At 36.4% G+C, this 19,800-nt stretch overlaps 1 protein-coding gene across 1 annotated transcript; it reads left to right on the top strand.

Annotated features, from left to right (window-relative positions):
• The first annotated feature begins 1,300 nt into the window (after nucleotides 1-1,300).
• Nucleotides 1,301-8,588, top strand: LOC132266309 (uncharacterized). The gene is made up of 8 exons (XM_059767165.1): nucleotides 1,301-1,510; nucleotides 1,597-1,985; nucleotides 2,580-3,099; nucleotides 3,235-4,101; nucleotides 4,262-4,588; nucleotides 4,759-5,278; nucleotides 8,256-8,328; nucleotides 8,417-8,588. The coding sequence occupies exons 1-8, from the start codon at nucleotides 1,301-1,303 to the stop codon at nucleotides 8,586-8,588; spliced, it is 3,078 nt and encodes a 1,025-aa protein (XP_059623148.1).
• The last annotated feature ends 11,212 nt before the right edge of the window (nucleotides 8,589-19,800 follow it).

Raw genomic sequence — 19,800 nt, 5'->3', positions numbered from 1 at the left:
TGATTTCAGAACTTGGGATATCAATCAAGAATTGACATGGCTAGGACTCGGTTCTAGTACAGGGAAATGTCCCTCTACTTAATTGTATCAAAAAGTGGAAGATTAATATTCACTTGCCTAAACACTTCAATTATTTCATTCACTTTGGTCTTTTGTTTTTCAAGAGAAATGGACCTTTTTAAGGCGTCCGAAAATGGAGCCTTTAGCTCAAAAGCTTTTTCAAAATCTTTCTTTGAATCACTTTCATCATAAGAAGTTTTCAAGTCATTGTTCAAATCATTTTTCACAACTTTCTCAACAAGATGATCATGCACATGCAATGAAGGAGGAATAGAATGTGAAACGGGACGGATGTTAACTTTTGATTGCACCAGTTCACTCTCTTCATTGGAAACACCAATTCGATTATTAACAATTTTTCCACTTCTCAAGGTTGTCACCACATTAACATACTCAATTGTGTGACCTTCATTGGATTCCACAACAAATTATTGCTGTGGTAAGGCGTTTAGAGGCATTTTCCCTTTCTCTCTAACATTTAAAGTACTAGCTATCTATAATGTTCCATTTTTGCTCTTTTTCTCTCTAACTTAACGATTTAGGGTTTTTGGGTTCTTGAGGTCTACTTCTCACTTCCGACAAGGCCGCCAGCGGCGAGCACTGGTGGGTTGAAGCCATGGGGGAGGGTTCTTCCTCCTCTATACCGCCAATGGGGGCTGGTTTACCCCATGCATCAGTTTCTCAAAGTCAGCACAATATTCAATAGAAACCGTCATGGCGAAGTTTCTTTGATATTGAATCACAAAAGAAGATGGAGATGCTTCCATATTTACCTGAGTGCAGGGGTGCAAAGGTGATCAAGATTATGGAAGATGATGTGATAGAGGAACTTGAATACTGGAAAAACTCGTTGGTAGGTTACTTGGTGGGGAAGCGCCCTTTCTTTCCACATTTTAATGATTTCCTTAAGAGGATTTGGAAAACTGCAGGCAGTTTTAAATTCATTTCCCTTCCAAAAGGGTTCTTTATGGTGCGGTTTGATAATGAGAATGCTGTACACTTTATTCTTCAGCGTATTCATACTTATCAGGGCCGTCCTATGATTCTGAAATGATGGGATAAGAATGTTAATCTTGAGAAAGAAGTTCTTGGCTCAGTTCCTATATGGGTACATTTGTTTAATCTCCCTATGCATTGTAGAGGTAAAATGTCCATTGCTAGGGTTTGCTCTCAATTTTCCAAACCATTGTATCCTGATGAGGCTACTTTAGCCCGTGAACATGGAGGTTTTGTTTAGGTTATGGTGGAGGTTGATGTGCATGACGATCTTGCAGAGGCTGTTCATATTGATATACATGATACTGAATGCGACGTCTTCATTGAGTATGATTGGAAACCTCAGTTATGTAGGAAGTGTAATGGTTTCAACCATTCAGAGTCCAATTGCACTACACAAATCCCTAAGAAGAAACCTATCACTGAATGTATTGTCAAGCAAAAGGGAAAATTGGTTCAGTTGGAAGAAGATATAAGAGGGGGGGGGGGGGGGAGGGGTTTATTTCTAAGGCTGAAAAGAACACTTCTATTATTCAAAAGGTGAAATCAACATCTATGATGCATATTCCCTTGGAGGAGAAGACAACGGCGAATTCAGAGGGAAATACTGGAAAGGATGTGGATTCTATTCTAGTAAGAGTGAATGCTCCTTTAACTGAGGGGACTCCTATAGAGTCTATTGCAAATACTGAGAGGGCTTTGATCCCTTATCGAGTTGAGAATGGTCTGGGTAATAAAAGCGAAGATGTTGAGAATACTGTTGGTGATGTTATAGTAGTGGCTACCCCTTTAGTCACTCTACCTGTGTCTCCTATTCCTTTGGGAATGCCTGGTTTCATATCTGATTCCCCTGTGGCCTCTACTGGAGATAAAATTGTTCCAGTTGAAAGATCTCCTACTCCTACCTTAACTAAAAGTCAAAGGAAAAGGTAAAGAAAAAAGGCTACTGAAATTGAAACTTGTTCTATAATTACTAGAGGTATGGTTACTGGTGGTGTGGTTCCACCATCCTTGACTCTTTGATGATTGGTTTGTGGAATGTGAGGGGGCTCAACAGGAAAGGAATGCAACAAGAAATTCTCTCTTGGGTCTTTGGTCTGCCTTGTGGAGACCAGAGTACAGAATCATAAATTTGTTAGAATCAGTAGTCGTTTAAGGGCTGATTGGCTTTGGTGTCATAACTATAATGCAGTGTATAGAGGTAGGATTTGGTGTGGGTGGAATCCACTCATGTTTGATGTGCAAATTTTGGAAGTTAAAGCTCAAGTTATCCTTCTCAAACTACGGATTAGAAGTAATGGTGTTCAATTTTAGTTAAGTTGTGTCTATGGGGAAAATATAGTGGACGAAATGAGGGATCTGTGGAATTGTTTATCTGATATGGCAAATGTGGTTTCTAGTCCTTAGCTGCTCATTGGTGATTGGAATGTTATTCGGAGAAATGGGGAAAAGCTTGGGGCTAAGTCTGTTCCTTGGAGAGTTCTTAGATAATTCAATGATGTTATTGATTCTTTAACTCTTAGTGATATTCCTTTCTCTAATGGCATTTACACTTGGTGTAAAAATAGGCAAATTACCAAACGAATTCATTCTAAACTGGATAGAGGCTTGATGAATGAAGCTTGGTCTAATTCTTTCCCTACATCAAGAATTGATCTCACCTCTTCTCTTCCTTCGGATCATTGGGGTTTATGTGTCAGGATTCCTATCAATGTAGCTGCTGGTCCTAAACCTTTTCAGTTTTTAAGGGTGTGGCATTCGCAACCTGTTTTGAAACAAGTGATTAAAGAGGCTTGGTCAACAAGGGTTAATGGTGATCCTATTGTTAAGGTTGTCCAAAAGCTAAGGGTAGTTAAAAAAGCTGTCAGAGTTTGGAATACAACCAAATTTGGTTCAGTATATGAGCATCTTATCTCAGCTAAAACTAAACTGGAGGAATGTCAAGTTGCATTATCCAATGATCCAATGTATGCAGAGAGAATCCATAGTGAAGAAGAGGCTAGGAGGAATTATGAACATGCTTTGTCTAATGAAGAGATCTTGGTTTCTCAAAAGGCTCGAATAAAATGGAAAAAGGACCTTGATAGAAGCTTAAAATTTTTTTAGCAGAAAATCAAGGCTCATAGATGTAACAATAATATTACAGGTCTTACACAAGCAGATGGAACATTAGTGCAGGATGATAATGGTATTAAAAATCTATTGTTACAACATTACACTTCTTTGTTCTCTTCTAGAGGGCACGTTAATTCTCCTGATGCTACCTTCATTAGAAGAACTCTTCTTGGGGAAGTTGCTGATAGCTTGGAAGCTAATATTTCTAGGGATGAAATAAAAGCGTCAATTCACAGTATGGGATTGGATACAGCCCTGGGGCCTGATGGTTTTACTGTGAGGTTTTTTAGGGAGTATTGGGGCATTATTGGTGAAGATATTAATTCTACTGTGTTGCATTTTTTTCAATGTTCAGTTATGGATAAAGGGCTTAATAGCACCTTCATTACTCTTATTCCTAAGATGAAGGTAGCAAACAAGATTGGAGATTTTAGGCCTATTGCTCTTTGCAATGTCATCTATAAAATCATTACCAAATTGTTGGATAATAGATTGAGTGTTGTTCTTGATCAAATTGTGGGTAAGGATCAAAATGCTTTTGTCAGTGGTAGGAAAATTCAGGATAATCTCATCATTGCTTCTGAATTATTGAGAGGCTTTGGAGCTAAGCATGCTCCTCCTACTTTAGCTTGGAAGGTGGATCTTCGAAAGGCTTATGACTCAGTTCAATGGGAGTTTCCGTTTAGTCTTTTACAGCTCTATGGCTTCAGAAATAAATGGATTGGTTGGGTTAAAGCAGCAGTGACAACTGTTCAATTTTCTATCATGGTGAATGGAAGTCCACATGGTTTCTTTCAACCTTCAAGAGGCCTTAGACAAGGTTGTCCACTTTCCCCTTTGCTCTTCACTTTGGTCATTGAATATTTGTCTTCCATGTTTGAATTTGAGTGTCTAAAGGAGCACTTAGTTGCTTCTCCTACTGCTATCAAGGTAAATTGTTTGGCCACTCACCAATTTTTTGCTGATGACTTACTTATGGTTGTGAGAGCTAACATCACTTTGCAAAGGATGATGAAACATTTTGAAGAAGTCTCTAGCTTGGCAGTTAATAAAGAAAAATCAGAAGTATATTCTACAAGGTCTGTTGCAGGCAGGGGTCTTCCCTTTTACTTCTTTAGGCCTTCCTATTTCTGACAGAGGAATTAGGAGGTTGGATTGTAAACCTTTAATCGATAAGGTTGTTGCTGCAACTATAAGATGGGCTAGTATGAACCTTTCAATGGCAGGTCGCATTGAGTTATTAAGGGCTGTGGTTACTCCTATGCTTTTATATTGGTCATTAGTTTATAGTATTCATGCTGCTGTCATTAACTTAATTGAAAGAAGAATGAGAAATTTTGCTTGGGGACATAATGAGATTAACTTAAAGCTGCATAGCATATGTTGGAAAAAGTCACTTCTCCAAAAACAGAAGGAGGTTTTGGTTTAAGTCAAATTGGTGACATTGATAAAGTTGCAAAGTGTTCTTTAGCCTGGGACTTCCTTCTTTCGAAGGATAGGTTGTGGGTAGCATGGTTCAACAAACGCTATTTAACTAATGCTTCCTACTGGTCTGTTATTCTAAAGGTTAATCATTCATCCATTTAGAAGAGCATTGTATCAGTCAGAGATACTCTTAAGGTGCAATGTTCTTATCGCATTGGCAATGGTGCGAAGATTAAAAATTTTATGGATCCATGGTGTGGGGGCCAATTTTTATCAGAGGTTTTCAGTTATAGAACCTTCAGACAGGTATCCTCTAATAAGCTGATTGACTTGAAAAGTTTCATCGTTCAAAATCAATGGCAGTTCGATGATGTTCCATTTGTTGTTCAACAATTTTTCCAACAATTCAGGATTCATGGTGGTGAGGACCAGTTATTGTGGAACAATAAATCTTTTAAATTCAAAGCTGCTTGGGACTCTTGTAGGGATTCAAAACCTGAAGCTTCTTGGTTTGGTTTGGTTTGGAATGGGGGTAGACCTCGATGGTCTGTGTATAGTGCTTTGATTATTCAAAATGCTGTCCTAATATGTGCTAATTTGCAGCATAGAGGAATCTCTTTAGCTTCTAGATGTGGCTTGTGTGGCTGCAATGAAGAACATGTTGATCACATGTTTGTGAAATGTGTGTATGCTTGGGAGGTCTGGTGTGGCTTGGCTTGTAACGACCCGGTCATTTGCCTTCTTTTCATTTTTCCTGAAATTTTACAAATAAATTTTTTTCATTTAATTTTTCTTTCTAAGCTCTGTTTCGTGTTGCTTAGTGTCATCTCGAGTGCTCGGAATTGGTTTCTGAGACTCTTCATGTGAATTGACAACTTCCTTTGAGGACCGAGTCATTTTCGCATTTTTCATTTTTGGACACTATGCGTTATTTTGTCTTTTCCCTATTCTGTCATTTTCCCTATTTCCTCTTATCTCCGCTTGTCAATTTTTGCCACAACCTCACTTTTCGTGCTCGGAGTTGGTTTTTGACTTCCATCTTGAGTAGTTTCCTCAAAATACGTATCTTTACTTTTGCAAGAAAGTACTCTAGTTGCTCCTAGTGCCCGCAGGGGCATGGATGCACAATTCTTCATAATCTTTTTCATTTCTTGGGGTGTTTTTCATAAATATCTTTTGAAGATATTTTATTTCAGGGGCATCTAAGAAAATTTTCACAACTTGTTGATTTTGGAAATTTGGGGATGTAGTTGTTTGGCTATGGCTAGGACGTGGTTCTAGTACGGGGGATAGTCCCTCTATATAGTCTAGTGCGCACATAGGGAGGTTACCCATAGGCTAGTAACCCTAAAGTAACTATGTTGTCGGTCTGATCCAGCGTGACGTCCGAGTATTAACTTTGTTTGATTCGCATTTCATTTTCAAGTTAATAACTAGATGATGTTGTAACTTGTTGTTTCTTATTTGTCATTCCATTTTAAGTTACATGATGTTAACTTTGCGAAATTGTGCTTTATACGTTGTATTGGAAGTTCCAATGTTGGTTAAATTGCATCGATATTGAAAATTGTGTTTTGACGTTCTAACAAAACTTAGGATTGATCCTATTGATTCATTTATAACTTAGACGTTATGTGGTATGACCCACTTCTGTTGTTTTCGTGCTTTAGATTTCAAGCTGATAGCTTTAAGAAATTGTATTTTGTTGCCTTGTATAATATGCTTTTATGTGGTTAGACTGCATTGAAGTTATAAATTGCGTTTTGATTGTTCAGCATGGCCTAGGATGATTCCTTAGACTTATTTAGAACATAGACGTTAGGTGACATGATCACTTTAGTTGTTTCTGTATTCGAGATTGCAAGTTAATACCTTTAAGAACCTATATCTCGTTGCTTTGTATAATGTGCTTTCATATTGTTTAAATGGCATAGACGATGTGATTTATGCTAGAAACACTCTAAGGTAGCTTAGGATGCTCCCTAAGTCTCATTTCGATATAGACGTTAGGTGGCATGAACCCCTTTAACATGTTTCACCTTAAGGTGATAAATTTGTAAAATGCTAGGTCGATGCATGCTCATCTCCTACGAGTAGCTTTATGTTACTCACCCCTACGATACTGGGGCATATTTTAGGTACGAAGACTTGGTTCATGACGCCTAGCATTCCTTGGATGTCGTGTAGCTTTTAAGTTTCCATTTCATGCAAATGTTAGCATGAAATGTCATTTTGTAGACTTATATGTCAAAATATGTATATTTGATTCCATGTATGTAATGTGTACTTAAGTGCACTCCGTTCAATGTATTTGATATCTATGAGATGAGGCCGGAGGCCAATGACCATTATATTGTATCCTATGTATCTTTTGATTTCTTAAAAAGCTATGAAAACCTTGAAAAATTACAAGTCACTAGTTCACCATGGTTGCATCGGGTGTGGGAATTCTATTTTCATTCTTTCATAGGGTCTTATAAATCATGTTTGAAGTGTGGCCAAGGGCCAAACGGTCATTTGATCCTGTTTTGTATTTTTGGATTCCGAGTTTTCATTCCAAGTTCTATTTTTGCCTTTTTGCCCGTTGGGGGGTCAGATTTTGCATCGGCTATATTTTTAAGTCGTGGACCATTGTAGCACATCTTAATAGGTAAGATACGTTTGTGTGCATAGTCATTTCCGGGCAAAACCTTGTCGTTTGTGTTTTGAGCCTCTTGTGAATTCATTTCGCATTTTTTTTGCATATTCTGATCTAGGGGCATTATAGACTTTTCACTGTGGTTTTATTTTCTTCTTTCAGCATGGTTGAATAGAAAACATGATTTTATAGGGAGTTTCTTTTCCGTGTTTTTCCAGAAAATGTCGTCTTGATATCGGAAATCGCTTACGAAGTTTAGCTCTCAGTTTTTCAAAATAGCAGCTTTTTGGACCTTCATGACCAGATTTCATGGAGGGGCATTTCGGGTATTCTACATTGCATTTTTTTTTTTAATTCTCTCGCGAGTCACATAGAAAAGGGGGGTTTCTTCTCTGTGTTTTTGCAAAAAAATCATCTAGGCCTCCAAATTCAGCCTCTGTTCTGGATTTTTTTGAAAAATAACCCCACAGCAGCTTTATGGGCTGCTGCTGCCAGCCATGGTGCACTCAACCCGCGCGCGGCGTGCATGGGCACACGCATGGGCGTGCGCATGGGGCTGTCATGGCCCCTCGTCGGGCCGCCGCGACATCAATTCTTCTTTTGGGCTTTTCTCCTTCGTCCAGACTCCGATTCAAGTGAATTTTTTTTTTAACTTGACTAATTTTTCGCTGTCTTTCCAACGGTGTGCTTGGTTGCACCCGGTTCTTCCTGAATAATTACCATTTTAGCTTTTTGCCTTAAGTGCTCGTTTTTCTTCGTCATGCCGTTTCTCCTTCGTCCGGACTCCGAATCATGCGATTCTTGAGTCCATCTTGATTAGTTTTTTTTTGTCCTTCCAGCGGTATGCTCGGTGGCACCCGAATCTACAATTTTAAAAAATGACTATTTTGCCTCTGGGGGCTTATTTGTTATATTTTTGATCTTTTGGTTCCGCATCAGTTCTCATGGAGTTCCACGACCTCATGGAAGGTCACTTTGAGTTCTTAGAGTCTTGTTTTCTGTTTTCTCTTCCGCATTTCAGATCCGTTATCGGAACATCCTTACGATTCATCAGAGGACACGCTGTCCCAAAAACCAGGGTCGTCACATGGCTGGTATATTTCATTGGAGTGTTCAAAAGTTGCACGCTGTTAGCTCATTTGCTGCTGACCTGCAAACTCAATTTTATATTAAATCTTGCAGGAACAAAGTGCATAAGATGTTGTTTACAACTGCTATGTATTATTTATGGAATGAACGGAATGGTAGACTTCATTCTGATGTTATTAGGTCTCCTTTATTCCTAGTCAAATACATTATTTGGGATGCTCTTGATATTGCTGGAATTAGTCTTCAAGAATTTTTAAGTTTATAGGAGTTTAAGGTTGTTACAGGTTTTGTCTGCTCTACCCTAGATGTTCTTGAAGAAATGTCTTCACTTTATTCTTGTACTATATTGTTTTATCTTATAAAATTTTTTCTTCATTTAGGTAAAAAAAAAAAAAAGTACTAGCTATCTGCCCAACTTGGGTTTCTAGCTTAGCAATGGATTGAGAATAGGAATGAAGTAATTGAGTGTTTGCCTCTAGAGTACCCAAAGAGGTCAACATTTTCTCCTCAAAAGCGGGACTCCTAGAATTTCCTTGAGAGTAAGACGATTGATTAGGGAAATGATATTTTGAAAATTGGTTTCCATGTGATGATTGAAAAGAAGATCTATAACCTTGGGAACCTTGGATTTGCATTGGAGGTGGAACATACTTTCCTTGAAAACCACCTTGGGGAGGGTTTGAGCCTTCCCCTCGGCTTTTTCAAGAAAATTTTGGATGGTTCCTCCATCTGGCATTATAGTGTGTGACATAGGGATTATTCCCTTGGTTGACAAATGTGGCATTAACTTGTTCATGGTGCTCATTTTGCACATGTCCATGTGGACAATTGGAAGTAGAATGTAAGACACTAGAACAAATCATGCATGTTTCATTAGGTGGATGATGAACATGATTAAGGGAGGAAGACACTTGGTTCACCGAATTGAGGTTGACCAAAAATTGATCAAACCTTTGAGTTAAGGATTTCACCTCGATGGCTATGTCATTGGAATTGTCAACTTAATATAAGCCGACATTCTTCCTTCCACCTAGAATTCTACCATTTTTTGAGGGTAAAGATCGATGCATGCAATTTTCACTCATACTTTCATACAATTGCCAAATATCATCTTCATGTTTATCAAGATAAGAACCACCTATAGATGCATCTACCATTCCTTTTTTATTATCCAGCAAACTTTCAAAGAAGTATTGGACTAATTGCCACTTAGGAATGTCATGATGTGGACACTTCCTAAGCAAATCATTAAATCTTTACTATGCCTCATGAAACAATTCCCCATCCCCTCGAGAAAATTCACGAATGGAAGTTCTCATAGCATTGGTCTTTGATACCGGGTAGTACTTCTTCAAGAACTCTTGTTGCATATCTACCCAAGAAGTTATCGAAAAAGGCCTAAGATTGTTGGACCAATATTTTTCTTTATCTTTAAGGGTAAAAGGAAAAATTTTGAGTCTCAAAACCTCTTTTGGCATGTCCGTGTATTTCACGGTGGAGCATACTTCAAGAAACTCATCAAAATGCTTATACAGTTCTTCACTTGGAAGTCCATGATAGTTAGGAAGCATTTGAATAGTTTGCGGTTTAATCTCATAGTGATGTGCTCTAAATGGGGGCAATTGAATGCAAGTGGATGCATTATATTTATTTGGCACATAATGATCACGTAAAGCAATGGGAAGATTCCCAACCGGTGGTGTTACACGAACACCTTGATGGCCTTGCATAATGGGAGGTTGTGGAGCAAAAATTGGCCGAGGCATTCCCAATGGAATTTGGCCTTGTTGTTGTGGTGGAATGAATGGTCTTGGCATGCCTAATGGGACTTGAATGTTTTCATGATGCACATTAGGGTGGAGGATGCCTTGTTGGTCTATGTGACCAAGGTCCTCCACATGGTCGTCATTTTATCCCTTCATTGATGAAATGGATTGATGAGAACTACCTCTTCCCCTAAGATTACAAACAACTGATCAAGATAGAAATCAAGTGGTAGAAGAGTAGGATTTAATGATTTACGGCCATGGATGCACTAATAAAACAAATAACAAGTAATCAATCAAATAGCAATCAGTTCGCCCCCACAACAAATTAATCAACAAACATTCTCCTCATACATTGATCCCATACTCCCATACTTTGAACAATATGCAAAGAAAAGTAAATTGCCTCCACGCGGGCTCACAGTCTATTTAAAAATTTAAGAACTTGCCACCACGCGGGCTAACGATTTAACTAGAGATTGAATTAGAAAAAGCTCACAAAGGGTCCTTAAGCAACTTCAATTTAGTTTTCAAGTTTTGCTATGCCTTGTAATTTTTTAGAATTTTGCCCTTTTTTATGCTAGCTTAGCTCCTTGATTTTCCAATTCTCCTTTGCTTCACTTCCTTTCTCAATACATCTAGCCAATCAAGAACAAATACAATAAGTAATCAAAATAAAATAAAGTAAAGACACGATCAAAAGAGTACTAATTCCTAATTGTTTCCAAAACACGGCGTAACCAATTCAATCCCCGGTAACGGCGTCAAAACTTGGTGTGGCCCTAGTCGTGTCGACCAACAAGTTGAAATGTGCTATAGAGTGACCAAGTTTGAATTTATTAAGTACTACTACTACCTCTAACTACTAATATAGCTAGGGTGAGTAGGGATCATCCCAAGGATTGGGGGTAATGTTAATATAGAAACAAGGTCGGACTAGTAGGTCGAGCGATCAAAGGTGGTTTGATTGGTTAATTAAACTACAATGTAAATAAATTCAAAGCAATTAAAGTAAGTAAAGGGTAGAGAACAAGAGAGAGGGAACTTGGGATTTAGAGGCCACCACTAAACATCACCTTTCTAGATACTTAATGTGTAATGAATGAAGGGAAATATATGTTGCAACACCAATATGTGTGATTGATTGAATCAACAAGCATGGATGACTAATTAAGCATACATTGTCTAAACAACCTAATGAATAGCATAATATATCAAACTAAGCCATTATTCCTTCCTTTAAGCTTACAATCAAACACTTTAACAAGCTAGAGAATTATACTACTTGCATTCAGAAGTATGGAACATCAAACAACAAGCATGGATTGTCCTCCTATCTAAGAAAATAAGGCAACTGCACTACAACTAAACTAAGGACATGCAAATTAAACTAATTAAACTAAGGTAAAGGCACAATCCATCAAGAAATGAGTATGAACCATCAAATAAGCTACAAGAGTATTCCATTAAAGCACCATGCCTTGACAATCTCTAGATTCATAGTATCAGCACACATAGACAAGCATCAATATCACAAAACCTAGAGATAAATACATGAACACCTATTCTAGCATACACAGACATATGAATAGAATGAAATGATCAATTGGAAGCATTAAACAACACAAATCATTATAGAAACAAGATTCATATATAAATCAAATGTCAAGGCAAGAATTACAACATAAATCCACTCAAAATACAAAACATCAAGATCTAGAAGGCATGTTTAGGGCTAACTCTAGCCCCAAGAAGATGTTTAGCCACTCATTGATGTAGTCATCTAACCCTCAAGGGCCATCTCCATCGTAGGGTTGATCTTCTTCTCCTTGATGGAAACCCTAGATGAATGGAAGAACTCCCAATGGTGTGTGTATCTCTCTAATCTCTAAGCTCTCTCCTCTATTCTATTGTTGCATGATAATATCTATGGTGAAAATGGCTCAAAATCCTTATATAGGTAGCTCTAATGTCACACCCAATGGTCAGGTCTGGTGCACTAGAGCCACTTCAATGATTGCACCACGAGCCATCTTTTAATGAGCTGGACTCTATTTTTTTTTTAACCTAACGAGATTCGATCGATTGAATTCTGATGAGATCAATCGAAGAATGTTCAAATCGATCAAACTGTGGCTGGATCGATCAAACCTTGGCGGCTCCTTTTTAGAATAAGACAAGTCTAAGATATTTTTGGGATATTTTGGGAAAAAGACAAAAGTGGTAGGTGGGAATAAGATCAAAAAAGTTCGATCAATCGAAAGGAAAGTTGGATCAATCGAAGATGGAAATTCTTGAAGTTAAGGATAAGGGGTTTGATCCATCTTGGTGAGGCTGGATTAATCACTGTAAGATCGATCGAAGATTGGTCTAATCGATCGAAATTTGCTGTTTTCCACCACTTTGCTTCTTTCTTCCATTCAGCTTGAGATTGCTTCTTTTATGCTCTAATTTGGCCGAATTGACTTATTTTGGGGATAAACACCTGAAAAGGGCAATAACATGAAATTAGTCTAAAACGGGAAAATAAGATAGATAAAGGTCTTAGAATTCTCAAGCTTAAGGGGTTTAAATGCGCACTTTTCAGTGCTCATCTACGTCTAGAAGCATGAAGTGGCGTCCGAACGGGAAGGTCCCAGGGAATAGCGTCCAAACGCAAGTGAAGCAAGTGTTGGCGTCCGGACACTAGAAGTGGAGTCCGAACGTGAGTTTGCCCAGAGATTGGCGTCTGGACGCGGAAAATGACGTCCAGACACAATTATGCCCAGGTCTTGTTATGGATATGAGCTTGAAAATTCCCAAAAATGTTACCAAAACCATAATATGACTATAGAAACCCATGGTGACCACTGGAATGGAAATCTAGATAATTCTTGAAGAATGCAAAGTGGAGTTTCTACTTAGTCATTTTCAGAGATTTTTGGTTTAAAGTAACAAAGAAATAAGGAAGCGTGGTATAGGAAGAATTACTTCCTTGGAGTGCTAAATTTAACATCGATAGCTAGACGATATGGGAATCTAAGTAGTCCTCATAAATTAGATCTGTCAAGATGATGGAATCCACATATCCGACCGGGACTAGGTTGTCAATGTAGGGCTTAAGCCGCTGGCCATTGACCTTAAACCGATTCCCATTCTTTGGATCTTGCAACTACACCATGGGGGAAGATAGAAATGATAAGGAAAGGACCTTCCCACTGTGAACGAAGTTTCCCAAGAAAGTGTTAGTCCTAAGTTATCTTAAGGAATGTTTGCCTTTTAAAATCACCATTATACACTTGTTTACTGTATTGATAAAAAAGAACCTTTACAATGGGCACTGTATTTTCTCCGATCTATGTTCTCCCCACCGACGGTCATCCATATATCATAGCATAGATTTGCTATCAGTTGTTGAGATTCGCCGGCAATCTGTTGCTTCGCAGAATTTGCGGTAACAAAAAACATATATAAAAAATAAAAAATAAAATTTGTTATCGTTCTCACTGTCACATCTCTCTGCTCCACTTCCATTGACGTTGTTGCCATCACCGCTGGGCCAATCCCTGGTCACCAGCCTCGGTGCGTCTTCACCGTCGCTCCTTAAAGACTGCCATTTTTTGTTATCATCTTGCCAAAATCTGCCATAGTAACCAGTGACCTGTCCTCTCTGCCGAATCTCGGTTCAATCCTGCCGCCTCACCGCCAGACCAGTCACGCACCATCGCAGGCAACCTGTTCCTCTTTCTAGTTCAGTCTACACCTAAAGAACATGCCTAGATTAAGATTTACCCAAAAAAAAACACACCCAGATAAAGAAAGAGTAAATGGTTCAATAATTCACAAAGGAATATTAAATTTATTGATAAATCAAAAGTGAACAAGAGCTTATTGTACTCAGATCAGATCTAGAGGCCATAGGAAAGGAACGTCTGGAGTCCGGATGCACTCAATTGAATCTGAGCACAAATGAGCCTGGTGCAAACGAATACAATGAACATCACACTCACAGTGAATCTAATCAGTGTCATCACCAAATTTATCCCCGAAGATATCATTTTTCTCCTTCTACTTATTTATCCTAGTAAAGCTATACCTTATTCAGTTCATTCCAAAACCCTAGAATTATATTCACACACAGTTCAACTCGCGCTTCCATCACAAACACATGGTTAGCTCAATTCCAGAATGTAGCAAAAAAGCTGGTGCTTTAACTGTCTCAAGTTACCTCCAAATTGTATTGAAGAAAACTAAAAAAATATGTGAACCGGTCATAAACCCTTCTAATTTCTTACTTTTGTTCTATTTTTTTATTAGAATATAATTTTTTTATTTGATTTAAAAATATTTTTTCTTCTTTATCAATCTATCAAAATTTATTTTAGAATAAATTTTATCCATTGGATGACATATTGAGAATAATTGAAAATTTGGAGTTATCCTTAAATAAAAGGAGAAAAATTTAAAACTGTGTTTATGATAATAAAAATGTTTGAATTAAAAACAAATTGTATATCAATGAATAGATCCAATCTAATTATAGAAAAATATTTAATTGAATTGAAAATGAAAGAAAAGTTTAATTTTACTCAAATAGAAACGTATAGAAATTTTTTTTTTTATTTTATAAAATAAAAATAAAAACCAACAATCTATATATATATATATATATATATATATATATATATATAGATATTGCTTTCCATTAGTTAAGGTAAATTTAAGTATATTGTTACAGTGTCTCATTAATATTTTTATCAAGTACTCATACACAGAATTTAATTACATATATACAGAATTTAACAACTAATATGCAAAAGGTTACTAGAGAGGAGAGACCTAAATTATCAACATGCCTTATGTGATAGGTTTTCTAACTATCAACATACCTTGTATGATAGGTTTTTAAAAGAGCCGAGAGAGAGGATAGAAAGTGAGTAAGATAAAACATGAATGAATGGGAAGAGGGAAAGGACAATTATGGTATTAAAAATTATAAGAATTAAACTTGTATGGGATAAGAGTTTATTTTTAATTTCATTTTAAGAGAGAATGAAAGTGGAGCGCCTGAGTATTATTGTGGAGCCTAAATATCAGCTCCCTATATTAATTACTTTTCAAGACAAAGTTGGTATATAAATTTTCTGATTTACCTACCAAAAAAAATTTAAATCAATACATATTCATACATGTATACATATGTATGCATTACCATTGCAATTGATTGTTAATGGTGGTGGTAAGAGGTTAGTGTGGTGGGTGTGTGCTAGCTAGAGAGAGAAGAAGGGTATTTAAAAAATGCTTACCTCAGGCCGCTTAAGAAAGAACTTCATTCTTATGATGAGGTGGCCCAATAAAACATTAACATGTGTTACAGTTTCAAAAGAAAAGATAATGATGACTACAAGGAATAAAAACTTCAAGAAGTATCCATAGGCTATCCAATCGGCTTCTTCTCCGAAGGGAAAGCCATCGGTGTACGAGCTCCATGGAATCATTCCAAATTCAAACTCAGTGTCATGGATCTGGAGTTGAACCCATTGCCAGAGCCATAAAACGGCATCACCAAAGACAAACATGAGCGAGGCATTAGCCCATCACCTAAGGCTTATCACGGATCTGTTCGATTTTAGGGTAAAGTTTAATCTAATCCGGGGGGGTGAATTGGTAAAATTTGAAACCGAACCGATCCGTAGGGACCTTCAATCTGACTCAAACCGATTCGTGAAATAACAGATCAGATCAGTTCGGTTTCCACAGATTGAACTTTTCAAACAGCCCAATATGATTACACTTTATGGCCCATTAAAATCTTATATTAGTAATGAAAAACTTGTAACTAACTTTTTAACATACACCACAAACTTAAATTACCTAAAAACAAAATACATTTGTAAATTATCCAAAAGTGGAAATAATATTATAGTATCAAATATAAATTATCCAAATAGAACAAAACAAAACACTTAAATAGTAGTAGAGTAGCTCATTAGCATAAAAAAAATAAATAAATAAATAAAAATAAAAATAAAACAATAGTAATCTTTACTGGCAGCAAATCTCTCTGAATTCTAAAAAATAGCAGCAAGGCCAAGGCTAGTCTGAAAAATGGCAGCAAATTAAGTCTGAAAAATAGCAGCAAGTCTATTTGAAATGTGCATCTGAAAAATAGCATCAAGCTAGGCCAGGCTAGTTCTCAAGAGATTAACATCTCCATCTAAATCTAAAACTATAGTCACATCTACAAAATAACATAATTTAATTAAAAATTCACAATATGATATTTATTTATAAATTGAATAAATATGTAACAAATTGTTAACACTTACCAGAGTCATATTGTTCAAGATATATCTTCCAAATTTTCTTTAACATTAATTGGTGTTAGTGAAGCCCGTAACCAATCTTGTATACAAATTAAACATTCCACAAGCTTTGGAGTTAAAGAACTACAGAATTGATCAACACGTGACCTCCCATGCTAAAAATGGACTCGGAAGCAACAATAGAGACTAGAATAGCTAGAATATCTCTTGCAATTTCAGAAAGTATTTTATACCTACTGCCATTCACCTTTTACCAATTCAATATGTCAAATTCTGGAACAACATCTTCATAAGCTTTCTACAAATATTTTTCCACTTCTGACTTGATAGTTGAACTTTGTTTTTGTATCTTGTGTTTTATGTACAAAGAGAAAAAAATCATCTTCCACATTTGCATCATTAACTCTCACATTATTTTGCAATTTTACTTGTTCCACTGGAGCTTGAAGTAAATGCATGAAACTTTATGTATTCACTAAAAATGTGGTTCAATGTATCATTTACCTTTTTACTGAGGTTATAAACCATTTCAAGAGAATAAAGTTCGGAATAGTAAAATTCCACAAATTCCAATTTATAACGAGGATCCAACACAACCGCAAGCACCGCCAACATGTTAACTTTTTCAATGCTTCCCCAATATTTGTCGAATTTAATTTTCATTTTTGACGCCATATTACTTAACCAAATATTGGGAACCTTTGACCACGTATGTAACGAATTTTCAATTCCCAACACTTCATGAAAATATCTATTGGAAGTAACATACAAAGATCCCGAAAGCTTGTTAGTGGCCTCATAATTATTTTTTAAAAAAGAAAAAAACAATTAAAACTCGAGCATATTCCCAATCACTACCAGTAGGAGGTTTATTATTAACTTCTGATAGGCATAGATTATCATCATCTTCCAACCTTTTAAAAACTTTTTGAAACTTTACAGCCACCTCTAACATAAGGTATGTGGAATTCCATCTAGTTGAAACATCTAGGCACAAATATGGCTTAGATGTTATATTCTCCTTTTTCACACATGCTTGGAAATGCTCTCCCCATTGTGGAGAACTCCTAACATACTTCACAGCCTCATGAATTCGAACTATTGAACCATTTATTTCACTCAAACCATCTTTCACAATCAAATTCAATATATATGCACAACACCTCATATAAAAACATTCACGACCTAAAAGGAAAGAACCAACATTCCTAGAAAGCTTATTTTCTTTCAAATATGCAACCACAAGATCATTTGAATTAGCATTATCAATCATGAGTGTGCACAATTTGTCTATACCCCAATCAAGCAAACAAGTCTCAACTGCACGACCAATTTCCTTACCCTTGTGACTAGGCATTATACAAAAATTTAGAATTCTTTTGTACAAGGTCCAATTCTTATTAATGAAATCAGCCATAAGACATATATAAGAGAGATTTTGAATTGACATCCATATATCGGTGGTGAAACAAATTCTTTGATTGAGTCAATTCACTAAGGATTTCAACTTCTTCTTTTCAATACCATACAATGCCAAACAGTCCCTAACCACAGAAAAATGTGACAACAATTTGAATTTTGGTTGCAAGACACTAAGAAAATAATGAAAACAATCATACTCAACAAACTTGAAAGGTAATTCATTAATGATTATCATTTTAGTAAGTGATTGTCTACACAACTCCTAATCAAATTTTCAAGAAGCCATAACACCCTCTCCTTCTATAGTCGACTGAAATGAAATGAGTTTTGTTTCTTGTCAACATTAAATGGATATTGTTGGTATTTACTTGTGTGGTTCCACAATGTACTTGTCCCATTTCCACTAGACCATAAATAAGATGCACTACAATAGTTGCATTTCACATTACATTTTGACTTAGTACATTTAGGGCCTATTTCTTTTGTAAAATAGTCCCAAACATCATATATGAAATGTTTTTTGCTACGACATACTTGCGTGTTTAAATCATCATCATTGGTGCCAATGGCAGTAACTTCAGGCCTTGGAACATTAGTTTCTTCTACAGTTGTCATCTACCAAGAAAAGAAATTGTTACATCATATTCAACTACTAATACCTATTCCAGTGTTCCTCATCTGAACCAATTATATAACTTTCAAAAAAAAAATCATAAATTAAAATCAAACTATATTTTTAAGAGAATAAAAAAATTTAAAATCAAACTTGTGAAACTGAATACCTAACCTATACAAATAAATAATAAATCAGAATAAAATCTTTCCAAAAAAATATAAGAAAAATAAGACAAACAGAAGATGGTTCCATAACCACCACAACGCACCACTGCACCTTGTAACTAACCACCACCATCCCATCCAGGACAACACTATAATCAACCAAGCACCCTTCCAATAGCAGGACAATAAGAATTGAATATATGGAAGAAAAAAAAAATGCTGGAGGTGATGATAAGAATTTTGGGCTTGCCATACTACCAAATCCCCCATAGATGTGTTATCAGTAATAGGCATAGTGATGATGGCCATGAATGGGTTTCAATATTGACCATTTATAGGTGACTAATTGACCCTTTAATCCATCCTAAATCCACATTAAACCATGGGGTTTTCATTCTAAACTTCATACTCATTGAAAATCCTCAAAATAAAATCTTTCGAAATAATATGAGTAAAATAAGACAAATAAAAGAAATCAGTGGAAAACCATTACAAAAAACAATATGATTTGTTCAGAGAAGAGGAGAATAAGAAAATCCATGAAAAAATCTTGTGAACTCACTGGAAAAGAGGTCGATCTAGTCGAAAAGGTTGCCGTTGCTTCGATACGCAGAGGTCGCCGTTGTTTTGATGTATTATAGGATGAACGATGGATTGAAGGTGCTGGTTTGAGAGACGAGAGATTGAGAGACAAGAGGAGGAAGACCAAGGCAAAGAGTGAAGACTAAAGACTGCGAGGCTGAGGGAAGCGTACACTGCTCAGCGGCTGTAATGAAATAAGTAATGAATTTAGCGACCTAGGGTTAACTTAAAGAATAATGAAACAAAAAAATAGAAATACAGTAAGTATATTATATATATATATATATATATATATATATATAATATTAATATATAATTAAGGTAATGATGAGCGCTGAATATTTGCATATTCGAGCCCCTAAATATATATATGTTAAGGCCTAAAGTGATACTCTATCCATTGTTAGACTGATTTTGTGTTTAATGTGTGTTTATAGGTACTTTCCCAGAAAACGGTTAAAACTGAGATTTTAAGATGAAAAGACTGATATCAAAGTTTACAGAGTCGTTACCGGTCAGTCAGAGCAAGCCAAGAGCTTAAATGGTGAAGCTTGGAAGAGTTCAATATCCAAAGCTCGAGCCCAAGTCTTAAGGCTCGAGCCCAACATGTCAAAGAAAAAAA

This window comes from Cornus florida, unplaced genomic scaffold (genome assembly GCF_030987335.1).
Source record: "Cornus florida cultivar Cherokee Brave unplaced genomic scaffold, ASM3098733v1 CherokeeBrave_3.0.0_Hap2_Chr07, whole genome shotgun sequence".
Taxonomy (NCBI): Eukaryota; Viridiplantae; Streptophyta; class Magnoliopsida; order Cornales; family Cornaceae; genus Cornus; species Cornus florida.
Note: the sequence above shows the minus strand (reverse complement) of the source record. Positions and strands in the feature narration are given on the sequence as shown.

What these genes read in the sequence shown, in the direction of transcription:
- LOC132266309 (XM_059767165.1), top strand. Translation starts at nt 1,301, where the DNA reads ATGGTGGAGGTTGATGTGCATGACGATCTTGCAGAGGCTGTTCATATT. An exon ending in TCAAGCAAAAGGGAAAATTG is followed by an intron (nt 1,511 to 1,596) that starts GTTCAGTTGGAA and finishes ATTATTCAAAAG; the next exon opens with GTGAAATCAACATCTATGAT. An exon ending in TGTCTAATGAAGAGATCTTG is followed by an intron (nt 3,100 to 3,234) that starts GTTTCTCAAAAG and finishes ACATTAGTGCAG; the next exon opens with GATGATAATGGTATTAAAAA.